At 40.5% G+C, this 25,521-nt stretch overlaps 1 protein-coding gene across 1 annotated transcript in view; it reads right to left on the reverse strand.

Annotated features, from left to right (window-relative positions):
• The window catches only part of FAM13C (family with sequence similarity 13 member C), a 54,866-nt gene extending 29,787 nt beyond the window's left edge, over positions 1 to 25,079 (reverse strand). The window contains exons 1-5 of the mRNA XM_050899040.1: positions 25,018 to 25,079; positions 20,010 to 20,066; positions 18,053 to 18,251; positions 9,765 to 9,886; positions 740 to 803 (exon numbers count right to left, since the gene is read on the reverse strand). Of these exons, the coding sequence (XP_050754997.1) occupies positions 740 to 803; positions 9,765 to 9,886; positions 18,053 to 18,251; positions 20,010 to 20,066; positions 25,018 to 25,079 (504 nt within the window). The remainder of the gene's footprint in view (positions 1 to 739; positions 804 to 9,764; positions 9,887 to 18,052; positions 18,252 to 20,009; positions 20,067 to 25,017) is intronic.
• Between the last annotated feature and the right edge of the window lie 442 nt (positions 25,080 to 25,521).

Raw genomic sequence — 25,521 nt, forward strand, 5'->3', positions numbered from 1 at the left:
AGTGTGTAAGCATACTCCATGCTAGTATGCAGATACCCTTGTTTGTGGGAGATGCTTTATAAGGTTTCCTACTTTGAATAATTGCAAAGCTTTGTTTTGGCCTCCAGTATATTGCTGATTGTGAGAATCTAGCTCAGGCTCATCCATTGTTTGACATGAACACACAAATGGCTTCTTTGTGCTCTACTCTCACACCATCCTCCTGGCATAATCCCTGTGAAAACGGCTCTTGTTTCAAGTGTCACAGGTGTTATTTGGCTTTCCTTGCTTCCTCTCTTCACTCCAACTCTCCCCTCCTCCCATCTTACATTTTAGAGTACCTTTTAGATTACATTGTACTGTTCATAATCGATTTATGCAGGACGTAGCAACCTTGAGAACTCCTTATTTTTAAACAAAACGTAATTGATAGCTGAACACTTTTGAGCTGTAATGTGAGGAAAAATCAAATGTTCTTGAGAGATGGCATTTCAGTCAGTCAATATTGAATGCTTAATTCTTTTCTGAGCACAAACAGAAAGCAGCATAAAGTTGGCTTAAAATATTTAAAAAATCTCTTGCTTCTGGCTTTTAAACTATTATAGCAGCTTTTCTCCAAAAACATGACTAGAATGATTCATTAAAACTCTGACCTAAGATTCTGAAGTGATTACATTATCCCAAGACCTTAGAATTAACAAAAAACAAACATCTAATTCAAAATTTGTAACATCCTATTTCAACTTTTGGTTAAGCTTACCTCATTTAAGCTGTTGAATTTCTCAGTTCCTTCTTTTGGTGAAATACACGTGTTCTGATCTATTCTACAAAACAAAACAAGAATTTTCACTCAATAGACTGCTTATCTGTGCTGCAAATATTTCAAACTTTTCATCATGTCTGTACATAAATTACAAGTTATGGGATAAAGTTGTTTTATTAAAAAAATAACATTTCTATGAAAGTTACATCTGTATTTTATACCTGTGCTGGTTTTGGCTGGGAGAGAGTTAATTTGCTTCAGAGTAGCTAGAATGGGGCTATGTTTCGGATTTGTGCTGGAAACAGTGTTGATAACCCAGGGACGTTTTCGTTACTGCTGAGCAGTGCTTACACAGAGTCGAGGCCTTTGCTGCTTCTCACCCCACCCCACCAGCGAGGAGGCTGGGGGTGCACAAGAAGCTGGGAGGGGACACAGCCGGGACAGCTGACCCCAGCTGACCAAAGGGATATTCCATACCATATGATGTCATGCTCAGCATATAAAGCTGGGGGAAGAAGGAAGGAGGGGACATTCAGAGTGATGGCGTTTGTCTTCCCAAGTAACCGTTACACATGATGGAGCCCTGCTTTCCTGGAGATGGCTGAACACCTGCCTGCTGATGGGAAGTGGTGAATGAATTCCTTGTTTTGCTTTGCTTGCATGCACGGCTTTCGCTTTACCGATTAAACTGTCTTTATCTCAACCCACGAGTTTTCTCACTTTTACCCTTCTGATTCTCTCTCCCATCCCACCGGGGGCAAGTGAGCGAGTTGCTGTGTGGTGCTTAGTTGCCGGCTGGTGTTAAACCATGACAATACTTCATTCAAAACAACAGTGATTTTACTGGAATCCTAAATAATATATTTAAACTGTGAATGAGGTCCTGGAAACTCTGACATTAAAATCCAGGCTCACTCTGTTACACAGAAAAAATTCTACAGAAACATGATCAGCTCTCAGCATCTTGGTGAGCTAATAGGGTTAAAGCCAAGAAAAAGCTCAAACATATGTTTAAATCTAAGCACGATTTGTCCCACATGCTTTAAGTCAGGAACAAAAGTTTTCCTGTATCAGAGCCATAAAGAATAAATCTTTCCATATTTAAATTTGATGGTATTTCAGGCTCCCAATCTTCGACTTTCTGCTTAAGTTCTGTTTTGCAAATTTCGCAAAGACCCAAGGGACTCTCATGAGGAGCTGGAAATCCTTTGAGTAAGAGAGATGTCCACATTTTCTAGTGAGTGTCACTTTGCAGCCATCAGAGATATCCTTACCTTTGGTTTTTCCTCAGTGTATCACAGCTTCTCCACATGGAAATAGGAAAGGAGGGTCCTGGACTGGCAGGGGGAAAATCTCTTCCCTCTGACTATGGGTAATGAGACGACTGTGCCCCATCCAGGCAGATGTGGTTGTGGCCTAAGGCTACACACACCTACCAGCTTCAGGATTAGTTACAAATTCACTCTACCAAGGAATGAAACTGAAGCTTAAAAAAAACTTCCCATGGATTAGGTGAGCAACCCGAATAGCCTCATACCACAGCTCTGTCCTTCCCCAATGCAAACAGAGGCTTTCCACACTCAACTTCAAAGCCTGACATGGGTGTATCACAAGTTGACTCGCAACTCAGCTGAAGCAAGAAAACTATTGCTGTCTCAGAGAATGAGATTTCTCATTGCTGAAAAGGTGGCAATGTTTGCTGGCCCCTGTGAGACTCTACTCACAGACATGGTCAAAACTAACACAAAACCCAGATTCTTTTGGACAAAATAATTCATGTTTTTCAATCTATTGTGCTCAGAGTCATCCCAGCAAAACCAAATAGTTTTAAAAGTGTCTAGAGACCTCAAAAACAGTACAGACAGATGCACAGGCCTTTGTTGTAGTTCTTCATAGATTTATGAGGCATTTAAAGACTGAAACGATGGATATGCCACTTTCCTTACCAAAATAGACACTTTAGATCGCTACACCAGGGTGAACAACCACTTGCCTCCAAACAGGATCCAAGGTGGGCAATTCACATAGGAACAAAAATGAGTCATTTTGGTGGTGGTACATCTAGCACCAGAATGGGAGGTCTCACAGGCCAGCCAGCCTGCACCTCCCTCAAGATACACCAGGTGCACGATCAGAAGTGAGTGATTACCGGAGATACTTAAGCAGCAAGGTGCCTTGGCTAACTGTTGCACAAGCACCTATCTACATCTCTATGTAGGTCTCCACATATGTATTCTTTCTGCCATCTCACCTGAAAATGAATAGCAAATGTCTCCATAATGTGAAAACAGAAGGAAAATGGAATTAAAGAAGCAAAAAGGTTAATACCTAACAACCAATCTCTAGCTTTTAGGCAGCAGAGAGGCCTGTATGAGGCAGCAGAAGAGAGTTAAAGAAAACTGAGAAAAAGCATGGGGAGAGCAAAAGGACTAATTTAATAGGAAAGAGTGAAATATTTATAGTTTGGTTTAATAACATGTAAGGAAGGACCTGCAAGGCTACAAACAGCTGAAGAATTAATTCACTAATGAAGAAAAAAATATTTAGAGTGATTTGTTGCATTGAACTAGAGCTAGACATAAAATAAAGGAAGAAAAGGACACGTGTCAGATTTGTACACTCTGGTATTCATTTGGATGACTCCTTTCACGGTGCGTAACACACAGCAAATGTGAACTCCCCTTAAAAAAAAGAAAAAAAACCCCTAAACACTAGCAGCAGTTCTTACTGGTGCTATACGAAGTTCCACATAATTCACAGCTGTATCACTCATGAGTCTTGCACTCTAGAGAGCAAAAAGTTTACAGCACCTCTGAAGCACCACCTCTCTCTCATTCAGGTTGATGTTCTTGTCTGCTGTTCTAGGGATGCAGAAGTCTTGTGTTTTACTGTTTCTTTTTCACTAAAAATACTGCAGTAAGATGGTTTTAGTTTTGCATTCTTTGGATTCTGGAGATACTGAAATCATTAAGGTGAGTAACCATTTTTGTGTGAAGACCACTTACATTAACAGTCATATATGTATGCTGAGCTGATCTTACTCTATATGGAGAGCTTTGGGGTGTACTTTTTTGTTTTCACCAAGATTAACTGCTCTGCTAGGCAAATGCAGATTGTCTGATTGTCTGATTGTCACCAGGCAACAAAGGGCTTACAATCTAATAACTATGGGTTGGACCCTACTCTCATTAAAAGTCAATCACAAAATATCCATTAACTTCAAAAGCAGCAGGAACAAGCCCTAATTTTCCATCTGTGCCGAGTACATTAAAATTATTTTAAGCCTTAGCTGAAATGTTGAATAATTGCAGGCAACCCTTATTTTGTATAATTTACGTCATGTAAAATAATGAAAATGGAATTCTCTCTGTGGCTACTACTCAAATATATGTTATATCATTCTTTGTAAAATATGAAAGGCCTGATCTCTCACCCTCCCTATAGACTCTGGCTTTGGCAGAATTATCCTGTTCTGCATGGCACATGACAAAGATGCAACCCAGTAATATGTACATTTGAAGCTTGTGGACATAACAACAAAAAAAAAATCTAAATACTGATTATCATAACAGAGCTCCTACCAGACTTCAAGGGGAAGATCAATTTGCATGAGCAGTGTGCTGTTTAAAAAACAGACTAGAGCATATGAATTAGTGAATTATGCATGACAGAACTTCTAAACTTGCATAAAATTCAAATAAAACCACATAATTTTAAAAACTAGGAAAAGTGTTTAAAGATAACCTAGGCAAATTCACTTCGTATTTCCCAGACTAAACCCAGAAAGGAGCATTACATTCTGTAATTTGCAAGTCTCAATCCAGTCCAACCCTGGATTACGTTAACCCCATCCTCAGGAGGTTTACGTGTTTATGCACCACAATGCCACACGTGTTCAGTGTCTTGGGCCAATTAATGCGCTAGTGATGCCAGGATAAATCCTGGCAAGCAAACCACACACTGTGCTGTGGGATGAAACCCCTTTTCCAGATTCACTTTCAGTCTACCCTGGCCCAATATTCCTTCCCTGTCTCCGGTCTAGCAATCAGTTTTACCCTTCCCACCATGAGGGTGGCCTACCAGGTTAACAGCTCAGAAAGGGTAGTCTCAGTATCGCATCAGAGGACTGATTCAGCCTATCCAGAGGTTACATCACACGAGTTCACAGAAAGCCAGACCCCACAACCAACATACCTCAGTGCCAGGAAAACAAAAAGGTCCTTTCTGAGACCTCCACAAATGGCAAAAAACATTATGAAATTCAAAATAGTCACCACCTTAATACAGGGCTGCAGGTGAATGCTTCAAAAGCATGCCTATGACTCCTTACAAAGCAATACAGAACTGCAACAGGCTTTTGGATGAACATAAAGTGCACACCTGCAAGGAAAGAAACACCACCATTAAGGGCCCAAGGCTGTTTGGATACACTCTAGGCTGCTCCTTGGGCAGTCCCTGAACGCTGGAATAAGCAGCCAGACAGAGAGCCAGTGTAGCAGTGCCTGTCTCATCAATCACAGCAGTTACGTAAAGGCTGGCTGTGGATAACCACACTTGTTTTTCTTATTATAAGTGCCTCTCATACTCACCAGGCACAGTCCTTACTTGGGCTACAGTAAGATGCTTGCTTTTTTTTTTGCCCCTCTGTCTTCTCCCTATCCCTCCTTTTTTCTTCCCCCCCCTTTTTTTCCTTAAGTGTATTGCAACCCAAGAGCTTGCTCAGGGATTTTCCATGCCTTGATACAAGAAGTGTCACTGGAACCTTAAACACCAGTATTTTAATATCAAGATTCCTGAAGAAACTGTTCTTCGGAACTGGTCGGTCATTTCCTAGCAAAGCAATGTTTCATCAGCAAATCCTGATTTCCTGACAGAGAGCTATTCGCAGACACATACTCGTTGTGACGAATTTTCACCAGGTCTGAGGCAGGACTCGGAGGGAATCTGACCAAGTTTTCTCTCTGCTCACCTGGCCGCCTGTGCAGGAACACAGCCTCACAAGCTCTGCCTCACCCGCGCATGTCCGCCATATGGCATGGGGACGTTAGCACTTCTACAGCTTCCCTGCTCCCTCCCACACATCCCTGAGTTGTAGCTGTTCAGCAGAAAGCGTGGAAACTACGAGAGTCCCCACCTGAACTGCACTCTCAAAAGCTACTTGCCTTGAGAACTTAAATACTGAAAGCCTCACTAGAGCTTGGTCTCCCTCAGGGGAGCAAAGAAACCCAGGGAGACTCTGGCTGAGCCCAAGATCCAGGGCAGCCCAGGGCTCCCGGCATTTCCAGTTTTATTGGAGAACAGTCACAGGTCTGACAGCAACTGCCACCCTATAGCCTCTGCAGAAATTAGGGACCAACCCAGGGACCAGCTGAGTCCTACTAAATGAAACCACTCCACTCCCATTTTATTTGGGGAATGGGGAAGAGGGGGAACTTTCAGGAATTTTTCTTTGGCAGAAAACCTCAACATGTAGTTCCCACACTGACTTGGAATGCAACCTTCTCTGAAACACTGACATTCCCACCGCCTAGGAGTCCCACGTTTCAGCCCCCTCTCTGCGTAACAGGCATCTGAAGAAAACACCATCCTCTGTTCAGGTAACTGCATACACGGCTCTGCAATCCACATCAGTTTTGCTGATTGCCTTTGAGAAGGCAATTGGTAAGAGCAGCTTTTTGTAATCATATGTATTGTTCCATACTGGCTTTCCTATTCTCTGGTAAAAAAAGGCAATTCTCTTTATTGTAACATTTGTTCCTGGGGCCTGCATATAACTTATCTCCCAAAGGTGCAGATTATATTACATTCTTATCCAAACCCAACTACACACAATGACTAGAGCAGTATTCAATGTAATCACTAGCAATAGTATTAGAAATTCATGTTCTTGTAATAAAATGTAAAGGTTTCCTTCCATGCAGATGGCATTTCATGCTCTAAATTGATGCTGATGTTCATAAATCATGCATGATAAACACCTCTTGAAATTAAAATCCTTGATTCACAGGTCAGGTATAGCTTAGCCAAGAACGAGACAGTATTCCCTCATTCTTCTGACTGTAAACCTCTTCACCAAGTCTATTCTTCTGTTTCCCTCAAATCCCACTAAAACTCTTCCTTCGCTGTTTCAGTGGTTATCAGAAAATGAAAGTACCCCCCCAAAAAAACAATCAACCCATATACTTACGAGTCTTATTTCTGCAGATTGTTTCTCTTATATTGCCTGTTCTGTTCTTCTCTGTCATGTATCTGTTTATGAACATCCCTTGTTAGGTTACCCTGAATTTAGATTGCTCTGCTTAACAGGGACTGTACTGAAAAGTTTTTCATATTTCAGTAGTTTTTAATGCATATTTAGACAAATTAAAACTATCCTGTTTTTAGCTGTCCCACACTCACTAGAACAGATTTAAAAAAAAAAACTCTGTACAGTTCAGAGGCATTTAAGACCTTTAAACTCCAATAAGACTAATGACAGAGCTATAGCAGTCTGCAGAAACTAAATCAAAGCAGAAGTAACAACAAGCCACACTAGAAATAATCAACCTTGCTTCTTAGCATGAGACGGAAATAAGTCCTTCTTCTATCCTCCCCATACACATCTGATAGACAGAGGAGCCTGCCCAGTGGCACCCCTGCAGCAGTGTGGCCATCTTCTCTTCTCCAAAAGACCAGAAAGCTTTTGGTCCATGAGTTAGGGATCCTAGGCAGATGTAGTGTTCCAAAGCATCGGTAATTTTACCAGTAACCTAGCAAAAACAGGGTGGAAGATAATGAAACTCAAGTTTTGTGGGGCTAGCAGATGTGTTCTGTCAAAATCTAGCTATTATTGTTGCCTGCTGCCAAGACTGAATACTTAACCTTTGCCATGTCCCAGAGTAGAGAAGGCAGAAAACAAGGCAAGACGTCATACCCTGGCAGCTATGTTTCACAGCCTGTTGCACGAGCCAGTTCTGTGATCCTGATGCAGCAGCCAGCGATCTGCATGAGCTGAGACATGGGCATGTAATTGCTCTGGCCCTGTCAAAGCTGATCGACAGCAGAGGGACGGGGCAAGCTGCTGGTGACCCCTAAGAGGATTCACCAGACACACTGACCCTCAAACTGAAAATGGTAATTTCAGCGTATGTAACTCAAAGTCCCCTGCCCCAGCTGGGTGGTGGGAATGTTTTTTCCAAGGACGGTTAAGACAGTTAAAGTAAATAAAGCGTGTGTGTGAGGCCAGGGACCATACGTTAATGCTTGTTTACTCCACGTTTGAAGTTCCTTATTTGAGAGTAAAGTCATCTCTGTTTTATTGTAATATAATCAAACTAAGACATGGCCAGAGTTGAGATTTGATCACTATGCTTTCACAGCTCTTAGCATGGTAAATCCAGGTACCATTATTTAACAGATCTAGCACTTGTGGATAGCAGGCTTCCTAAGGAGCTACCCTCGTGTTAAACAGGAATAAATAGCATAGTGAACAATAGTTTAATACCAGGCAAACTAAAAAGGCCAAAGTGTTGAAGTGGACAGGGGAACTTTGCTGTGGTTGCCATTTTATTCATGCACACTCCACTCTGGTTCTTATCTTTAAAGTCCATGTTTCTTTTATCACGTTCTTTTCATCAATCAAAACTAACCAACGTTATTTCATTATCTACCCATGCACAGACCTCCTACCAGCAGAGCCACTAGGTAGGTCTAACACTCTGATACCGAACTCACTATGCTCCTCTTTACAAGAAATCCATGTTATTTTTTCCTAGCATAAAGAATGCCAGGAAAAGAGACGGCAGGCTTCCTAGGCTGGGGCTAATTAGAAACACTTTCTGAGATGCAGTGTCTCATTTGCACATACGAGCATTGGAGGGTAAAAGCAGTTCTTTGTGAAAGCTAATTAAATGCTTGGTCATTCTGCTAAAGCTTCCTTCGAGAGCACAAATTAATATCATTTACAATGTTGCCTACTAAAAGCTGTGGTGAAGGCAACCAGTTCATTCCACATAAAACACCAAACTGCCATTGGATGGCAACTGCCACTACTAACCTAGCCCTGACTTAAAACAGACATTGGAGGCAATGAGCTCTGTATGTCAACCAGCTGTGCCCTGACCCACTGAGCATCCCTGGGACATACAGCTGCTGCTCCAAGTCTCTCCAGAGAGCCAGAGCCTCTGCCACACAGCACCAAGGCTGTCTTGCACCTCGAGACAGAGAACAAAGAGCAGAGACCTGGCTCACCTGCCTGAAACTCTATGTGCGCAGCAAAGCAGGGCCAAACCAGCACCTGAGCATGGGAAATTTGTAAAGTAGTGCCCCAAAAACTGATGGCTGTGAAGAGCTTGATCGTATTTACACAGTCCAAGTCTGCCAGTAAGAGCAAAATCTTATCTTTAGGACACACCTTCACTGGTATATTGGGTCAGCTGGGCGAGTTGAAACCCCATTTTTAGGCTTTTGCACAGCCATGAAGGATCAGAGGAGAAACTGTGACTTCCAATGGTTACCAGAGTTGAGTTACTTCATCATCAGCTGAGTTACCTGCCATCAAGACTCGGCTAATGCCTGACCTGAACACCCTGTACCATTCACAGCACTGGAACAAATACAGTTGCCAAAACACCCAGCGTCTAAACTATACATAAATGCATACCCATGCTAAAATCAGGTGTGCAGGTTCCCGTTCCCATTTCTCAGTGAGAATACAGCTCTGAGAAAGAGTGAGACAAGTCAGCACTGGGGGAAAAAGAAAAGAAGTGCCAAGATATTTTTGAAACTTGGCACAGAGGAATTGACATTTCTGAACTGAGGATGTTCTTCCTACTTGAAATGTAAGGGGTTTAAAGAATAATGAAATTTGCATTCTTATCTTCATCTCTTTCACTTTCTCCAAACAGTTCTAGCCATATGAATACAGAATACAACTGCCAATAAGAGCCAGGAGTCTGAATATTTTATACAAAAGGCAGCAAATGAATTAGCCTTTCCTACAGTTAATCAGAAGTGAAATGTGCTGTCTTATCCCAAGGCTTACCTTGGTTGAAATCTCACGACTGCTTCCTGGCATCTTAAAGCCACATTCTGGGCATAGTCATTAGCTGAGGATCCAGCCTTCCCCTGCCACTCTGAGAGGCCTGGCAATGCACTTTCCAGCTCCTGCACAAAGCAAAAAAAATTGTTGAATGTTCTGTCAGTACCAATCAGGCTTAGCTGAATATTTTGCTTTAAGAAAAAAAGAGCTCCATGAGACCAGATGCTGATTGTGGTTCTTTGTTATTTTTTGGTAATAATCTGGAAACAACTGGAAAACACAGACTAGAAAAGGTTCTTAACAAAGTAGTATCTTCTTTCACTGTAAAACATTTTTTTAAACCAAAGCAGACTGTAATCCATTTTCTGTTTATTAGTTAGATAACAAATGTCAGCTTCTGAGCTAAGAAGTGTCATATACAGAGTTCAATATTTTTTTTGCTTATGTATACATTCACATTTCATTTGAAATTATTTACTCACGTCCGTGATATTTTATTACTTGGGCATCATCAGAAAAATTTTGGCTGACAAAAGCAAATGCAGTTCTCTTAAATAAGATTTGTAAGGTTTAACCAGTTTCCTTTTTCCTTTTGCTCTTTCCCTTCCCTAGCATATGCATAGCTTTATGAACAGAGTATTACTGCAGGAGGAGTGAAAGGCAGTGAGGAAAAAAAAGTCACATCAGCCAACCTGCCACACAGAAAATAAAAAAGCCAATTTAGTCCAACAAATTGAGGAAGGCAGTAGGAATTAGAAAGGTATGCATTTTACTCCAAGCTTTCAAAAACCATTTGTAGGGCTGTGACAAGACGTGTTCAGCACATCTTGATTTCCTTACCTCTAAAATGGGTTATATTTCCCTTGCATTGCAAAGGGGTAAGTTAATGAAGTTCTTTGAAAATGTGATAATTAAAGTGGGACTTTTTCCTACTTCTTTAATAGCCTTTATCATCCAATATTTTATTCTAATAGTTTACAAAATTAAAATACAATGTGCTTTGCAAAACAATAGTGCTCACTTCCCCTGGTAAAGCAATGTATCTGATTTTGCTCCAGTTTCAAAGCTTAGCTGGAAGCATGGAAGTCGGAAGTTTGGATAGGACTGTTCAGATAGGAACTTGGAGGGCTGAGGTCATTCTACATTTACAAAAACATTGGCTGCTTTTACTTCCTTCTTAGTCTGTTCCATCTTTACAGATTATGAATGAAGCTTGTTTAGAGATACATTGTATTTCAACAAAACTAAACTACACTTTTATAAAATTGTCAACTTTACAAAAAGCTTTAAATTTAAGAAAGTTGCCCAAATGGTCTCCTCTCAGGAGAAATATTCAGTGCCCACCTCTCAAAATTAATGATGAAAGACTAAGAGATCTTGGAAAAAAAGAAAAAAAAACAGGTAAAAATAAATAAAAAGTCTGATCACTGGCATTTTACTTCCTCTCCATGATGACATTTTAACTATAGGATATTTGTTGCATAAGTGAACGTTAATTCCTCCTACTTAGTCTATGAGATGAGTATAAAAAGTGTTGAAACCTATCTCTAGAAAGAGGCAGCTGTCACCATCATGATGGAAGCTACTCAGGAGGAAGCAGCCATGTGCTAAGTCTAACACACACATCCGTCTGTGGGGTATGTCCTCACTGCATTTATGAAGTGTAGACCTGCCCTGGGGCTGAAAGTACCTTCCCTGCCAGCTGAAGAGACCTGTGCTAACATTAAATTAGTTTGCTTTGGTATCAGCCACTGCAGTAGAACTGACCCAGCAGAGGTTAATCAAGCTTTCCAACCATACTGACTACCCACAAGGGGCAAATTTCCAAAATAGACCTCCAAAGCAGAGGCTGTCTTTTTTTCAGACTAGATGTTACAAAGCTCTGGTGATGTCAGGGCAAAAGGAGTGAAAGTTTCACTCAACTGACTGGCATTACTCTTGCTTTTGTTACCCTTTGTCTCCTTCAGAGCCTTCTAGGACAGATGTCTCCCCCTCTCCCCATGTCTATCTAATATAGTTTAGCACTGAATGAATGATATTTTATCCAAAAATGGTAATAACAATTCGGGTTACAAATGGACAGCAGTTTTTTGCAGCTGTTCTACTTTTTCCATTACTATCTTAACATTATTTTCCCTTAGTTATATAAAAATGATCATGTGCTCTTGGGGACTAAACAGGTCAACACAACAGTTTTTATTAAAGTTCAAGGTAAAAGTGGATTGAACCAGTTCAGCTTATTTTATTTGCCCAGAAATCTTCAGTGGTTTGATGGTCTCCAGGTAGAACAGGCATTTCCCTCATTTGTGCTTAGAATCTCTTGTAAGGACTGGGTTACATTTTGCTAGGTATTGGACATGACAGCAAATAGAAAGAATAACACTATATTCTCTAAAAAGTGTAACTTCTATATTGGCAACAGCAAAGCTGGAAGAAAGATTTCTGTATCATCACTGTGATGCATACTGAAAATATTCTTTCTCAAAGAGATTGAATAACAGAGACACATAGGAAGACTACAAATCAAATCTCAGAAACACCTCTGGAACTGAAGCTGGGAATTTTTGTTATTTGTAAAACTGAAGGATGTAGACTGGGGGGATGGAAGGAAGAGGTCGGGACACTGGAGTTCAGGAGATTACTTTCTTACAACTGTAGTAGCATTGTTAGGGGAGATTTCTATTCAGGACTTGAATCCTAGCTTTTTATGCCATCACATGACAATATGGAGTTTCAGGATACAATAAAATACCAAAAGAGGCAACAGCCATTGACTTATACTAGTTGAAGACCTTGTCTAGAGTTCTTGCAACAGCCTCAACATTTACGCTTAGATGTGCTTAGCTTCAGAAGTTGACCACAAAAGCTGTGAATACAGGTAAAAAGAAAATGTTGGGTGCTATGTAAATGAGTGAAACAAGTGCATTTCAAGTGAAGCAAGCGTATCTTACAGCTGAAGCCTTCTTGGTGTTGTACTATTCAAGTTAATCAGTCAAAGTCAGTCCAGATAAGGTGCAAAACCAAACCTGCATTAAAGTGGTAAACTTGCTTCAGCAGAAGCCTCTTGTGCAACAAATACCCCTCTCCAATATTAGCAAAAAGAACGTGGCGATTCAAGATGCTTTCTGCTAGATGAAAGGGAATGCTGAGGACAAGAATATATGCTGGTAATAAGTGCTCACTTGCAGGCTTGATGCTTGAGGACGTGGGTGGTTTTTGGTTGTTTTTTTCTTTGTTTCTTTTCTTTTTTTTCTTTGTTGTTGTTCATAAGTTATGTCATTAGCATGATAAAGAGTAACCCTAGGGATAATACCCTTGATGGAACCTCTGTTTCTTAAGAGCAATGAAATCTGTTCCTGATGTGTCAAAGGCATCCAACAGTATAGTGCTGTCTTCTACTGTATTTTTGTTTCTTCTTCACTACAGAGAGTGAAGCTTCTACAATGAGGCTGCATCTGGTAAACAGTCTGTGAAGAGGGAAATCTCCAGGCATTGCTGAGAATTCTCAGTGTTGCATAATCACTATCATGATATTTGCTTTATACACAAAATAATACATGGGTTTGGAAGCAGCCAAAAATTACCATCATGGATACACATGTTGAGATAAATAAGCTTCTGTTTCATAAGCTAAAATTTTTTAAAAATCTATTTCCCTCCAAAAAATCACAGCATGTCATAACCCATCTCTGTCAGAGCATCTGAATTACAGTACAGGCATACAAACCTTTGCTGTGTTTACGCAGCAGCTTAATCTGCTCTCAAACTCCAGAAAGTGCCTTACATCCTTCATATGCTTTATCCAACACACAAACACTTCTGTCTCTCTTCAAATGCAAGCACCATGCAAATATTGTACCAGCATTTGGGATCACAGCCCTGGCGTGCCCTATGGTGCTGTGTCAATATAGAAAACAGCCAGGACTGAAGTCCCGAGCAGAAGTACCTCCTACCCCTCCTGAAAATGCCAGTCCATACAAGAAAATAAGCAGGTACATTTAATGGACAGTGAATTGAACGGATTTAATCCACAATGGGAGGTATAGTTTAAACATAAACAGAGTATACCTAAAAACTGAAGTGGAACTTGCAGACTGTCTGACACGTTCATGTGTTTGTGTAGCTAATGTGTTAACATTGGCTCTGTTGGTTCCTGCGCATTTAAAACCACAATTTTAATGTCAAATTACTGGAAGTTCTTTGAAACCCATGAATTTGCCCACTTAATTTATACTCAAAATACAAAATTTCACACAGCAGTTTTCAGCATTCCCATCTCTAGGCATTGATTGTCAAGCTACCATTTCATTTTTATACTCATTTACCTTGATAATATGACTTTAAAACAGAACTTTTACTGTCTCTACCTGTTAGCTAGCATGTTTAGTGTCATTTTATAAGTATGTCTCAGTATCAATAAGGAATTTGAGGATGACTCATTTAATAATCTCTATTCATGACTGTGCATCAAAGGTGAGTGACAGGAGAAAGGATTAGGCAAGGAAAGCAGACTTTCCGTTCCTTACCATCTGTTCTCACACTGACTCCCCAGAGTATGTTCTGAGCATATGCTTCCTCACCTCTTGAAGTCAAATAAATCCTAATTAATTTGATTTTCTATAGATTAACATTGCAGAATTGCTAAAGAAGCTCATGAAACCATAGGAAAGATGAAACCAAGTAGCTGGAGTACAGCGGTGTAGTCACATTCCAGCAGCCTGCCTCTCTTCCCATACTTTGGAAAGGTTATAGGTGTCCCCATACTCAGCTCCTGCCCCCAAAGAAATAAGTGCATGCAATATCCAAGGTAGAACTTTACTCTAGTGACATTTTATCAGCTGATAAGTGGTCAAGTGAAGTCACTTGGTACTGCACTTATTAGACTTGGTCCTGTTAATCATCACTGTAAATTTAATAACCATTTTTTCATGAAGACCTAGGGTACATGACCACAGTACTGCACTTGTGTCAAAAAAATCAGAGGTACAGGAATCACACTTCAGCAGACTGAGCGCCTTGTGAAGCTCAAAATCCCCAAGTTGGCCATCTTTTCTCTACTTGAACAGAGCAGTCTGTTCCCTTTCAGTGACCTTTCTACAATGGAAATCCCCTGGATTCTCACTAGTAGAAAGGCACACAAAATTGGTTCCCATCCAAACAGACTTTAATCCTTGCAACACATGCAGCAAACTTATTTATCTCCCAATAGCCTATTCTGATTTTAAAGGGACAATTTTCTGAAAAAGCAACTCATGGGCCCTTAACATGTAGCAGTGAGTACCAAACATTTCCTTGGCTTATCAGAGCAACACCTTTAAAAGAGATACTGTCACTGCAATATTGTCACTGTTTCTTTCTGATGCCACAGAGAAGTCAAGTTGGGGAAGTGGGGAGACTGTTGAAAAAGCACTCTATCAATAAATTCAGGAAAACGAGGATGAACAGTTTAATCACCATGTGCAGTGCATCGTGCTTTTCTTTCATAAATGCATGTACTCAGATATTGCTGTTTGTCAGCTCGACATCAGCTGCTTGTAAGTACATCATTTATCTCATTGAGTGGCTTGGTGGCAAGGTGTTTCACAAAAGGAAGGTATACACAATTGCACAGTGTTTCAAAGCATCAGCCTGGCCCACTTTTCCAGATAATAACAACCTGCTATATACATATAAAAAACAGCTACTAGAAACAACACAGCAGCGTTTTGCTTTCAGCTTCAAAATGGAGAGAAGCAATTGCTACCAGTTCACAACTAGGGCTGCTTACAGAGATAGCTGCAATAGAGTTTAGGAGGTCGTAACACACCAAGGATCCCAATGAGAACCCACACACAGAAACAAACCCTTCGCAGAGCTCTTCTGCAAGCAGAGCCTTGTTTTTCATAGGCACCGTTAACAAAGCCAGGAGCCAGGTGCTTGCTTCTTTAAGAACAAAAGCCCTTGAGGTAGCTGAAGATGCAGCAAGGCAAGCACTCAGGGCCAAGGAGCATGCACATTCTTACTAACGAGAATGAAGGCTATGCAAAATGAAGGGCTTGGTAGATGCTTTCTCCAAAACAGCTTCCTTCTGCAAACCATTCCAAGAGGCAAACTCTTTCCTCTACAGCAAGCACCACTGAACTCAGTGTAGATATAGGATAACCATCAAAAAGTCTTTCATGGTACTAGGATACAATTCCCTCTATGAATGAGTGGAGTTCCTGTTACGGAGGATGTTTGCTTTGTGTTTATGTTGTATATTACACTCAAAGCTCTACACTAGCTCCCATCCCTCAAGTACTCCCATCAAATCAAAGGTGAGATAAAATAGTGCCTACAGATCTTACCTCTTCCAGTATGCCAGAGATGGGAGCAATGGGTAGTGTGGGGGCCCAGGACCTCTTTTGTCTTTCCTAATTCAAGCCCTTGAGTTACATGAAAATTATCTGCCTGACACTGTTTTTCCTTCCAGAGGCCACATATCTAAGTTGCACTGGTATTTTATGGCAGTCTAATTATATGCTCAAAAAGTTTCCCATGAAAGAATATCAACATTTTCAGTTAACCACTTCACGCCATGTGAAATACCATAAAGCAGCAAATCTGTGCTGTGTTAGCTTTCGTTGGGTGAGATATACAGGCATGACGTACACAGGGAGCAGGCAGACAGGAGACTCGGAAGTAGCTGAAAGAGCAACAGATGATCTATGAGAAAGATCTTGCCCTGTTTATGACTTCTTCATGACTCCTATTCCTGATACGCCTCCACTTGCTCTTCATAGGGCAAAATTTCCTATCATTTTTCTTATCTGCTGATAAACATGCACACCTCATCTCCCTGCAGCCTAAATAATATTTCCTAGTAACACAATACGGTTGCAAAAAAATCAGCAGTTATTACTTCATCTCACGGATGAACTCCAGAAAAACATGCAAGAAGATCAGGGCAAGAGTTGACATTGATATTCTGAAAGAGACTGTGATAATACCATTGGGATGCCATTTGCTTTTACTTTTTCTTCAGGGATTCAAAAGGATATTACTCACTTAGAAGGTAAGACATGTCATCCAAAATGATGAATTCCCATTCTAAATTTGAAAAAATGGACCAAAATAATTCCTGGACTATGATGGGTTGAAAGCACTTCAGAAAGCACTGTGCAAATTTCTATCCACAAACAAGAAGGGAGGAGAGACAGAAAATAGCCAAACATATTATACATCAAAGAAGAGATGTAAATACAGACATCTGTATTTACAGGTGTCAGGCCTTGTGCCTACTGCAGGCTGACAATCTACCAACATTAACATCAACTATCTTGGTGATGAGAATATTTCTAGCTGAGAGGTTAAACCTGGACCAGAGTTCTATCCCTGACACTACACGAGACATGACTTGGGAAGCACTGGGGGAAAACAGAGGCACTTCCAGCAGCTACTGGGAGGTGGTAACTCTGGAGTCTACATAGCAATGTACCTCTACAGACAGCAGCAGAAGCTTCTTCCTTTCTAGTCTTCTATTATAACCTTTAGAAAAGTTACAGTTCTGCTCCCCTCAGCTCAACCCAGGAAGTCTGTGGGCAAGAGCACCAGTACCAGAATCTGCACTGGAATAGATTTATTATTTAAAGATGAGAAAAAACAGAAAGTAAGATAAAGGGAAAGTATGAAATCTCTCCACTGGCAGCCAAAAAACCAGCGCAAGAGATCCTCAGTCAAATAAACAAAACAGAAAAAGTCTAATCAAGTGGTGCAACTACCAAGATTTTTATATTTGGTGTAAGGAGTCATAGGAAATCTAAAGAGAGATATTTGCACATCTTCAGCTATGCTCTTGTCCTGGTTTTGGCTGGGACAGAGTTAATTTTCTTCTTAGTAGCTGGTTCAGTGCTGTATTTTGGATTTAGTGTGAGAATAATATTGATAACACACTGATGTTTTAGCTGTCACTAAGTAGCGCTTATCCTAAGTCAAGGATTTTTCAGTTTCCCATGCTCTGCCAGCAAGCAGGTGTGCAAAAAGCTGGGAGGGAGCATGGCCAGGGCAGCTGACCCCAACTAGCCAAAGCAAGAGCTCTCCACTCACTTCTGATAGCAGTTGCAACACATCCCTCTCTGCAGTTCCCTGGCTGAAAGAAATTGTCTGTCATTACAGGAGGGTCCCAGGACTCCAGGTCCCTGAAAATCAAGGCAGATTATTGTGGGGTCTCAGTCACATCATGGATTACCAGGGAGTCCCACTTTACATTTCAAAAGGTATGTTTGCTCAGACACTGTGCCATAAATCCACCCTTGGTAAGTTTAGTTCTTTACCTGACTTTCTTCATGGCTTTTTCCATTTTCTAGCTTTGCAATGGGCTTAGGTTTTCTTAGCTTCAAGTTGCCCATTTCAGGCTTTAGAGTGTAGTCAATTACGGCCTGCTGCTTGTACTGCTGAGTATCTTGCAAAGGCAGCTGCCTTTCCTCTAAGACAGCAGCGTTGTCCGGATAATTTTCTTTGTTATCATCATCTCTGTAAGAAAATAAAATTGAAATGCATCAGGCAGAACTTCAGACACCTGTCAAAACATTATGAAGGAAGAACAGCAACAAGTTCTTAGCTATTCATGGCATTTTAATTTTACCAAGTTGAGTAGTCCACACATCAAACACTGCATATGTTAGTAACATGAATCTGAGAGGCTACTGTTTATTGTCAAATCACAAGCTAAACTACTGTTAGTTTATTACACATTCCACTGTGGAGCCATTTAAATAAGACTAGGTTTAGAGGCACTCCTTGGCTTCAGCCCTATAGTTCATATTCCCCAAATAAAATCTGAAACTGTCTTTTTCATGCAGAAGACCTTTCCCCGTCCAATGATTCACACTAGGTTATAATCTCACAAAAATGTCATCACATACAATAATTCCTCCCTATAGTCACACTTCTCTTCTGACAGTCTCTGTTTTTGAGGGCTTTTGGACAAAGTGAGGGAGGTAGGCATACAAAGTAGAGTTTGAACAACCAGAGATGTGTTTGAGTGCAAAGGACAAGTATCACGTGCTCCCAGTTTGGAGAAAAGGTCCTCCTGTATAACAGCACATCTGGTGGTTTAAACAGACACTGTTGCTCATGGATGCTCAGGTAACCACTGAATCTGGGACAGATATGTTCAATCTCTGCCGAGCCTACAGAGTGCAACCTGTCCTAAGAAGACCTTGCTAGTCTTACCCACACCCAGTCAATCCAACCTTAGACTGGTCTAATGCCTTCCACTGGGAGCGTCTCCCTGGCACCATTAAGAAAGCTACCGCAATGCAGAATGCGAGGCTGCCTGCTTAGTTCGCAGGATGAGCAGATCGGCATTACTGCTCCAAAATCCCTGGCTGTTGCTTAGTTTGCAGGTGGAATTTCAGATGTTAGCTTCAGCTGGTAAAATTCTAATGGTTAGCTGAGAGATGATCTCTCTCCTGGTGTGAAAATTCCACAACTGAGGGAGTCAAGGACTATTGAATTAAAACCCCCTGAGATTTTTTTTAGAAAGCATAACTTGCTAGTTCAATGTTTTCTCCTAAGGATTCTGAGCTGCCTAACTCACTTTCCATCTGTGGCCCATCAGCATCCAGATGGATGCTTGCAGGGTGCCTATGGAGTTAAACACCATTGCTGCCCATGCCTTCTGCAAGTGTGCTCCAGGGCAGTTGTTATAGTTACAGGGTAGGGTGCTTTATATCCTACAGGCATTTGAACCATGTGCAGAAGTGTTCCTAATTTTAAGGTATCATCTGATTTAAAAATCTTTCTGAAAGGTCAGGTTAGATCCTCTAGCAATCAACGTGTACTAACATAGCCATGAGACACATGCCTCAAGAATACTTCAGTTAAATTACAATTTGAAGGATTTTTTTTTTCACACTCATCAATGAGCATATCCTTGCACAGTTGCAAAACTCTGCTTACTGCTACTTTGTACCAGCTGCTGTACAGTAAAATTCAATGTATTAGCATCAGAGCTGCATCTGAATGAAATATGATGTAAAGTTAAGAACATAGACCATAATATATTTACTCATATAACAACAACAGTAATTAATCTTAATATTGTTTACACAAAAGTATACAAGACAAATACGCATTTCCCAGAAATACTAATAGCCTTAGCAGGTAATACCCTGGAAATTCTGCATTCCCTTGAGAATAAAGGTTTCTTTCTAATGGTTTAACAGAAGCACTCTGACAGCTTTATTTGTTGTCAAAGGATTTCAGACAAAATTTGCAGTAGAATACCTGGGGCTGGAACTGCCTGCTTGATCTTCATGTACAGAGTCTGAATCCCCGTCACACCTTGAAAAGGGATACAAAATAATTGCTGATTTTCTGCCAGCTGCAGAAATTTAGCTTTTAATAACATGGCAGTGCAGCTCAAAATATAAACACATTTCTCCTTGTCACACCTTAGTTGGGGTCATTTAATGCCATAGCTGTTTCATGATCGTCTAAATCTCAGAGGAAGAAGAGGATTTGAGATGTTAAGTGTACACAATTTGGTATATCATTTTCAGCCAGATGGAAATAATGATGACAAAAAATTCAGATGCTACCATAAAAATCACAGGAAAATTACAAGAAATTCTGTATTTTAATTGCTTATAGTATACTTGACATTAAAAAAAAAATAATTAGAAACAATCAGCTAAGGGTGTTTTACTCCTAGACTCACAAAAATATTAACCATAGTAGAGCAGTCATTCTTTGTGCAGCAGGAAAAAGAATCCCCAAATAAATTATAAAGTGATCATTAGTCTTAAAAAGTGAACTAGCAAAATTTTTTAAGATGCCTGAAGAATCATAATCAATTACATCCCCTTAAGTTACAAATAACAGAATTGTCATAAGGCTGCCTAATCAAAAGAGAAATCTGGATAAATATGCTAACCACTCAGCATTGAACACTATATTGCACAGCATGGCTGAACTTTGTGGAATGATATAACTGCAAAGCCTATGAGCAGTCTTTCTTCAAATAAACATACATATATATGCATACACTCCTAACAAATATGCACACACTCTTTCTAGGTATTATTTCTGGGGAAAAGTCAGGGCCCTCTCCTCACCCTCTGTTCATACTCACAGGGCACAGGCACTAAGCAGGCCTGCATCTCTTGAAGTTTGCTGGCAGAGGAATCTCTTCATTATGGGGGAAGCAGCCTGTACTTCTGCTGACTTGTTAGATTTTCAGAAGGGCTGCCCCATTTAGGACAGAGCACATTAAGTGATAAATTCATAGCTCTGCATTGCAATTTGATGGCAAGGTTTTTAATGTATTCCTCTTTCCCACCAGTCTTCTGCTAGTATCTTTATCAAAAGCCAGACTGCAGCAGAAAATATTTAAAGGGACACTCAAGTGTTTACACTTCCTGAATACATCAGCATGTGGATGAAAGCATTTGCTGCTTGCAACTGGAACATATAACCACAGCTGCAGATCCCCCTAATCACACAATATTCCTGCAACGGGTGCAGTTCTCCCCACAAGGCAAAATGGGATGACAGAGGGAAGACAGAGGTTGATGTACAAAATGCATAAATTCACTGTAGAAATCTAGTTGCCTTTGCCTATGGAAGCCAGTCATACCTTCCCCTCTGGTCTATCACTAATTACCTTATGGGTGTCTGACACCAGCAAGGTGTAAGGATAGGACACACTGGGGGTGTGAAGAAGGAAGCCCAGTACGAAAGGAACCAGGAAACTGGATGGAAAACATGATGGAAAATTTCAGACGGAAAAAAACATAGCAAGGAAATACACTGTGAGGAGACAGTGCCAAGGTCAGAGCCGGATGGACAGACCTCCCAGCACAAACACAAGAGTAGGGTAAGATGCCACCAGGTGTGCTGTGCACCATGGGCCAAGCCACTGTCAACAAAGGCCAGGGACCCCCTAAAAAGACAAACTCTCCCTCCTGCATGTGTCACAGGAAGAGGAGGTGGGAGGAAGCAGCTCTGCTACCGGCTTCACTCACCCCCTCCTCTCACCAGTCGCCACACTTGGCAACCTTCAGTCCTGAAAGACCATTTTGGCAACTGGGAACACTCTCTGGAGGGATGACGGATGACTGAGCACAGGTCCATCAGCCAAGTTTATGTGTGCATACTTGTGTGCATACTCCTTAACTTGGGGAAGTGCCCTGGGAGTTGCTTTCCCTGAGCTGGCTGTAATAAGGTGATCTTGAGAAGCAGAGATCCTAACTTAGCATCCAGCAACTGATAAAAGTCATAAAACAAGACAGAACTTATAAACAACATAAGTGAGGATGACAAAATGTATTTGAACAACCATATAGCAGTAGATAGGAAAGATAAGCAATAATGAATCAGAGAAGACTGTGTCCATCATGTAATAAAAAGATTGTGAGGAAGTTCAGAAACAACACACTCCAAAATTGTTAATAGAAATTTCTCTCTTCATAAGAATAAATATTAACCAAGAATCCTCACTCACACAAGACAGTGCTTGAGGCTAAGACCATAGCAGGACCTTAAAAAAGATGAATTCATGATATAATGCAAATATCCATCATTAAAGCACAGAATGTTTTTATCTTAGCTTCTTTAAGAAATGCAGCTTATGTGTTCATGCCACCTGTCTGCACATATCAACACAGACATGCACACACTCCTCTCACCAGTAACTTGTAAATCTTTTTGTCCAACTTTAGCTATATTTAACAGATAAAGGGATATTCAAGAATTTGATGTTTTGTGATAGCTTGTGGCCACGTAGTAGAGAGAGTTCCCACCAACCCAAAAACTGCAGCAGCATCTCACTCATTCCTAAAACATCAGAGAATACGCCAGAACAGCTTCAAGTCATAAGTCCGTATGGGTTGAAGCTTACATTGAGCAGGAAGTATGTCTTTTGACAAAACCAGTGATGTGAATCCTTTTCCTTCAGTGCCCAATCTAACTACTGACTGATGGATATGTCTCTTAAAAGTAAGTACATCCATCACTGATCTTATGGCATGGGCCAGAGTCAGGTCAGAGATGGGATCCCAGTCTGGATGGACTGCTGCTGTGACTCTTTATAGTACTGCCTCTTTATGTTTCTTCCAAGGATCTCTGGTTTAATGGGATTAGCTTTTTTAACTTTCTTCCATTTTCACCTTTCCATAGGAGCCATTTCAGTACAACTTGAAAACTGCTCCCTTTTGCCAACTTGACCTTTAAGATGTTCACATGAACAACTTCTAAACCAGGCTGCACGCATGGCTTGCTGGAAGCTTAGCAGCCCCAGGCACTTGCCTTGTCTTCAGAAATGTTCCTGAAAGTATTGTATCACTGGTTTTACACCATTCAGGAAGCCCTGATTTTGCCTTTGCCGCAAATAAAGACAGAAGTTGTCAAATGAGGATGTCTAAAGTTGCATGGCAAGCTCTCTCTTTGTTCTGCTAAATAAAAGTAACCTATTTTCAGACATGGCCAGCACAAACAACTAGTGCTGAAATCAGTAAGAATTGTGTATCCTCAGCAGTTCTCAAAAACAGGCTTTGGGGAGAAGCTCTAAACAGGATTTAGGGAAATCAACTCTGGAAACCAAGTTTGTTCATTTGGACAATGCTTTTCAGATGTCATTGTTCACTTGCTTTCTTTTCTAAAGCATGTTTCTACTTCTACGTTTGGAAAGATAAGATTAAAAATTAAAGCCCCTGAAACAGAACCAACAACAGCTTAAATGAAGGAGATTCACCCTTCAGGCAATGCCTGGCCCAGCCCCAGCTCTACCATGCTACTGCCTCTCAGCTCGGCACAGCACAGCACCGTCTGCACCCCTCTCCCTTTCCCCAGGGGCAGTGCTGGCACTACAGAGTCAGCTTTCATGCCATTCTGGCCCTTGTCTTCACGGTCACATGAAGCACCACAGAGAAAGGCCATCACCTTCAGGTCCCAGAAACCTTAAGGGTGAGGCAGGCACATGGGCCACTCCAGGGGAATCTCTACGGGAAACAATGGATGTACTTAGGGACAGAGAAAATGGAAAGAGAAAAAAATATGAAAAATGTACTATTTGTAATCTGGTTATTCTTCTGTGAAGGGGGAGCATCCCAGAATTTTACAGACCACGATTCATCACTTAACTAATAGGGACACAGGAAAATAATAAAAAATGACTTAATGATTTATTAGCTTCTGTTAAATCTTTTCATATCTGCCACAATCACACAAAAAGCATGACGAAGTTAAAATATTAAATAAAGCAAGGCAATGTAAGCAAATAAAACAAAGCAATGTAGGAGAGGGAAATTATTTGGATCCCTACAAAATGTTACTTTTCCTGTAGTGATTTTGACAACACTTTTAGGGATGGCTCAGATGATTACAGCTTGGCCTGCTTTCAGAATGTATCCTGTCCCCACAACACAGGCAAACAGCTCACTGTCCAGCTAGGGTTTTTTAAATTATGAGCATTTTAGCAGTGTAAAACTCACCTAATACACAAACAAATCTATAAGTCATTTCCTTCCTGAGAAACTGTTTGGCACATCGCTGAAGAATCTTCCCTAAAAGCTTTTGAAACAACCAAAAGCATGCAAAATAATAGAGAACACCAAAACTGAAGTGTTTTAGACTGAAATAAAACAAAGACTATTTCATTTGTAATAGTTCCTAAAGCCTTTGCCTTTCTAACTTTCTAATGTTCTCCCTTGTCCTGTTCTATTGTCTCTGTAAAACAACAACAAAAAAAATCAACATATATATCCTTATGATCATGATATATAGGAAAGGCCTTCTAATTAGTTTATGGAATTGATTACAAAGAAATGACATATTTGGTACTTGGCCTGTCTAAATAATATATAGGGGTTTTTTTCAAAATATTTGCAAAGATTTTTTTTTTCTAATAATGCTTGCAGGAAGTACAGACCATGTGTTCTTAGAAAACTGACATACTTGTGTTTGTCAAGATCATCAGTACCAGAAATGAGCAATATTTTCACAGGAGATTTATCCTACACTGAAAATCATGCATTTAAACATGTGTGATGTGCATCAAACATATATTCTCCCAGAAAGGTATTTCACTGCTAAATGGTCACAGAGCATGTAAAGGCAGCTGTTTCATGCAATCCTTCCCATACAGTTGAAAATATACTTAGATTACAGAAAACTGATTCAAAATACATGACAGATAGCTTGGGACTTCTCACATACTACTTACAATTATTCTCTACAGTAACTAAACTCATCATTCTTATTTAAAAATAAGGACATCTTTAAAGTGTTCACTTACTCTGCTAAAGCTGTCGTGTTGAAGGAATTGTCCTGAATGCTGAAACAGAAACAAGAAAACATCGGATAAATCAGCAAGGCAGGCAGGCTCCCTGTATCCTTCTCAGTTGTAGAAACACATGCACAAACATGGCATTGCAAGGCAAGTCTCTGTGTGTTAGCTCTACATGCACGACTCTACCTTCGGCTGCTCTGCACATGCTCATAATCAAGGAACCATAGGGATTAGTCCTACAACACTCACAAAGCCCATCCAGCAGCGCTTTGAATTAATACAGGGATGCAGGTAGTCTGTGAGGCTCAGAAAGGGATCATATTCTTTTATAACTGTAACAGTGCTGCTAATAAAGGCTTAGGTTTACAAACAAGTATTTGGCATTCTGTCCTTTAAACGTTTGCTCTATGTAATTGGCTCATCAAACACAGTTGTTTTTATTACTTAAATAGGGTTACTCAGCTAAGATCTCTGGAGGTTTTTTCTTCTTGTTTAGTGGTCTCTTACACT

The sequence above is a fragment of the Gymnogyps californianus genome, chromosome 6 (genome assembly GCF_018139145.2).
Source record: "Gymnogyps californianus isolate 813 chromosome 6, ASM1813914v2, whole genome shotgun sequence".
In the NCBI taxonomy this organism is placed as follows: Eukaryota; Metazoa; Chordata; class Aves; order Accipitriformes; family Cathartidae; genus Gymnogyps; species Gymnogyps californianus.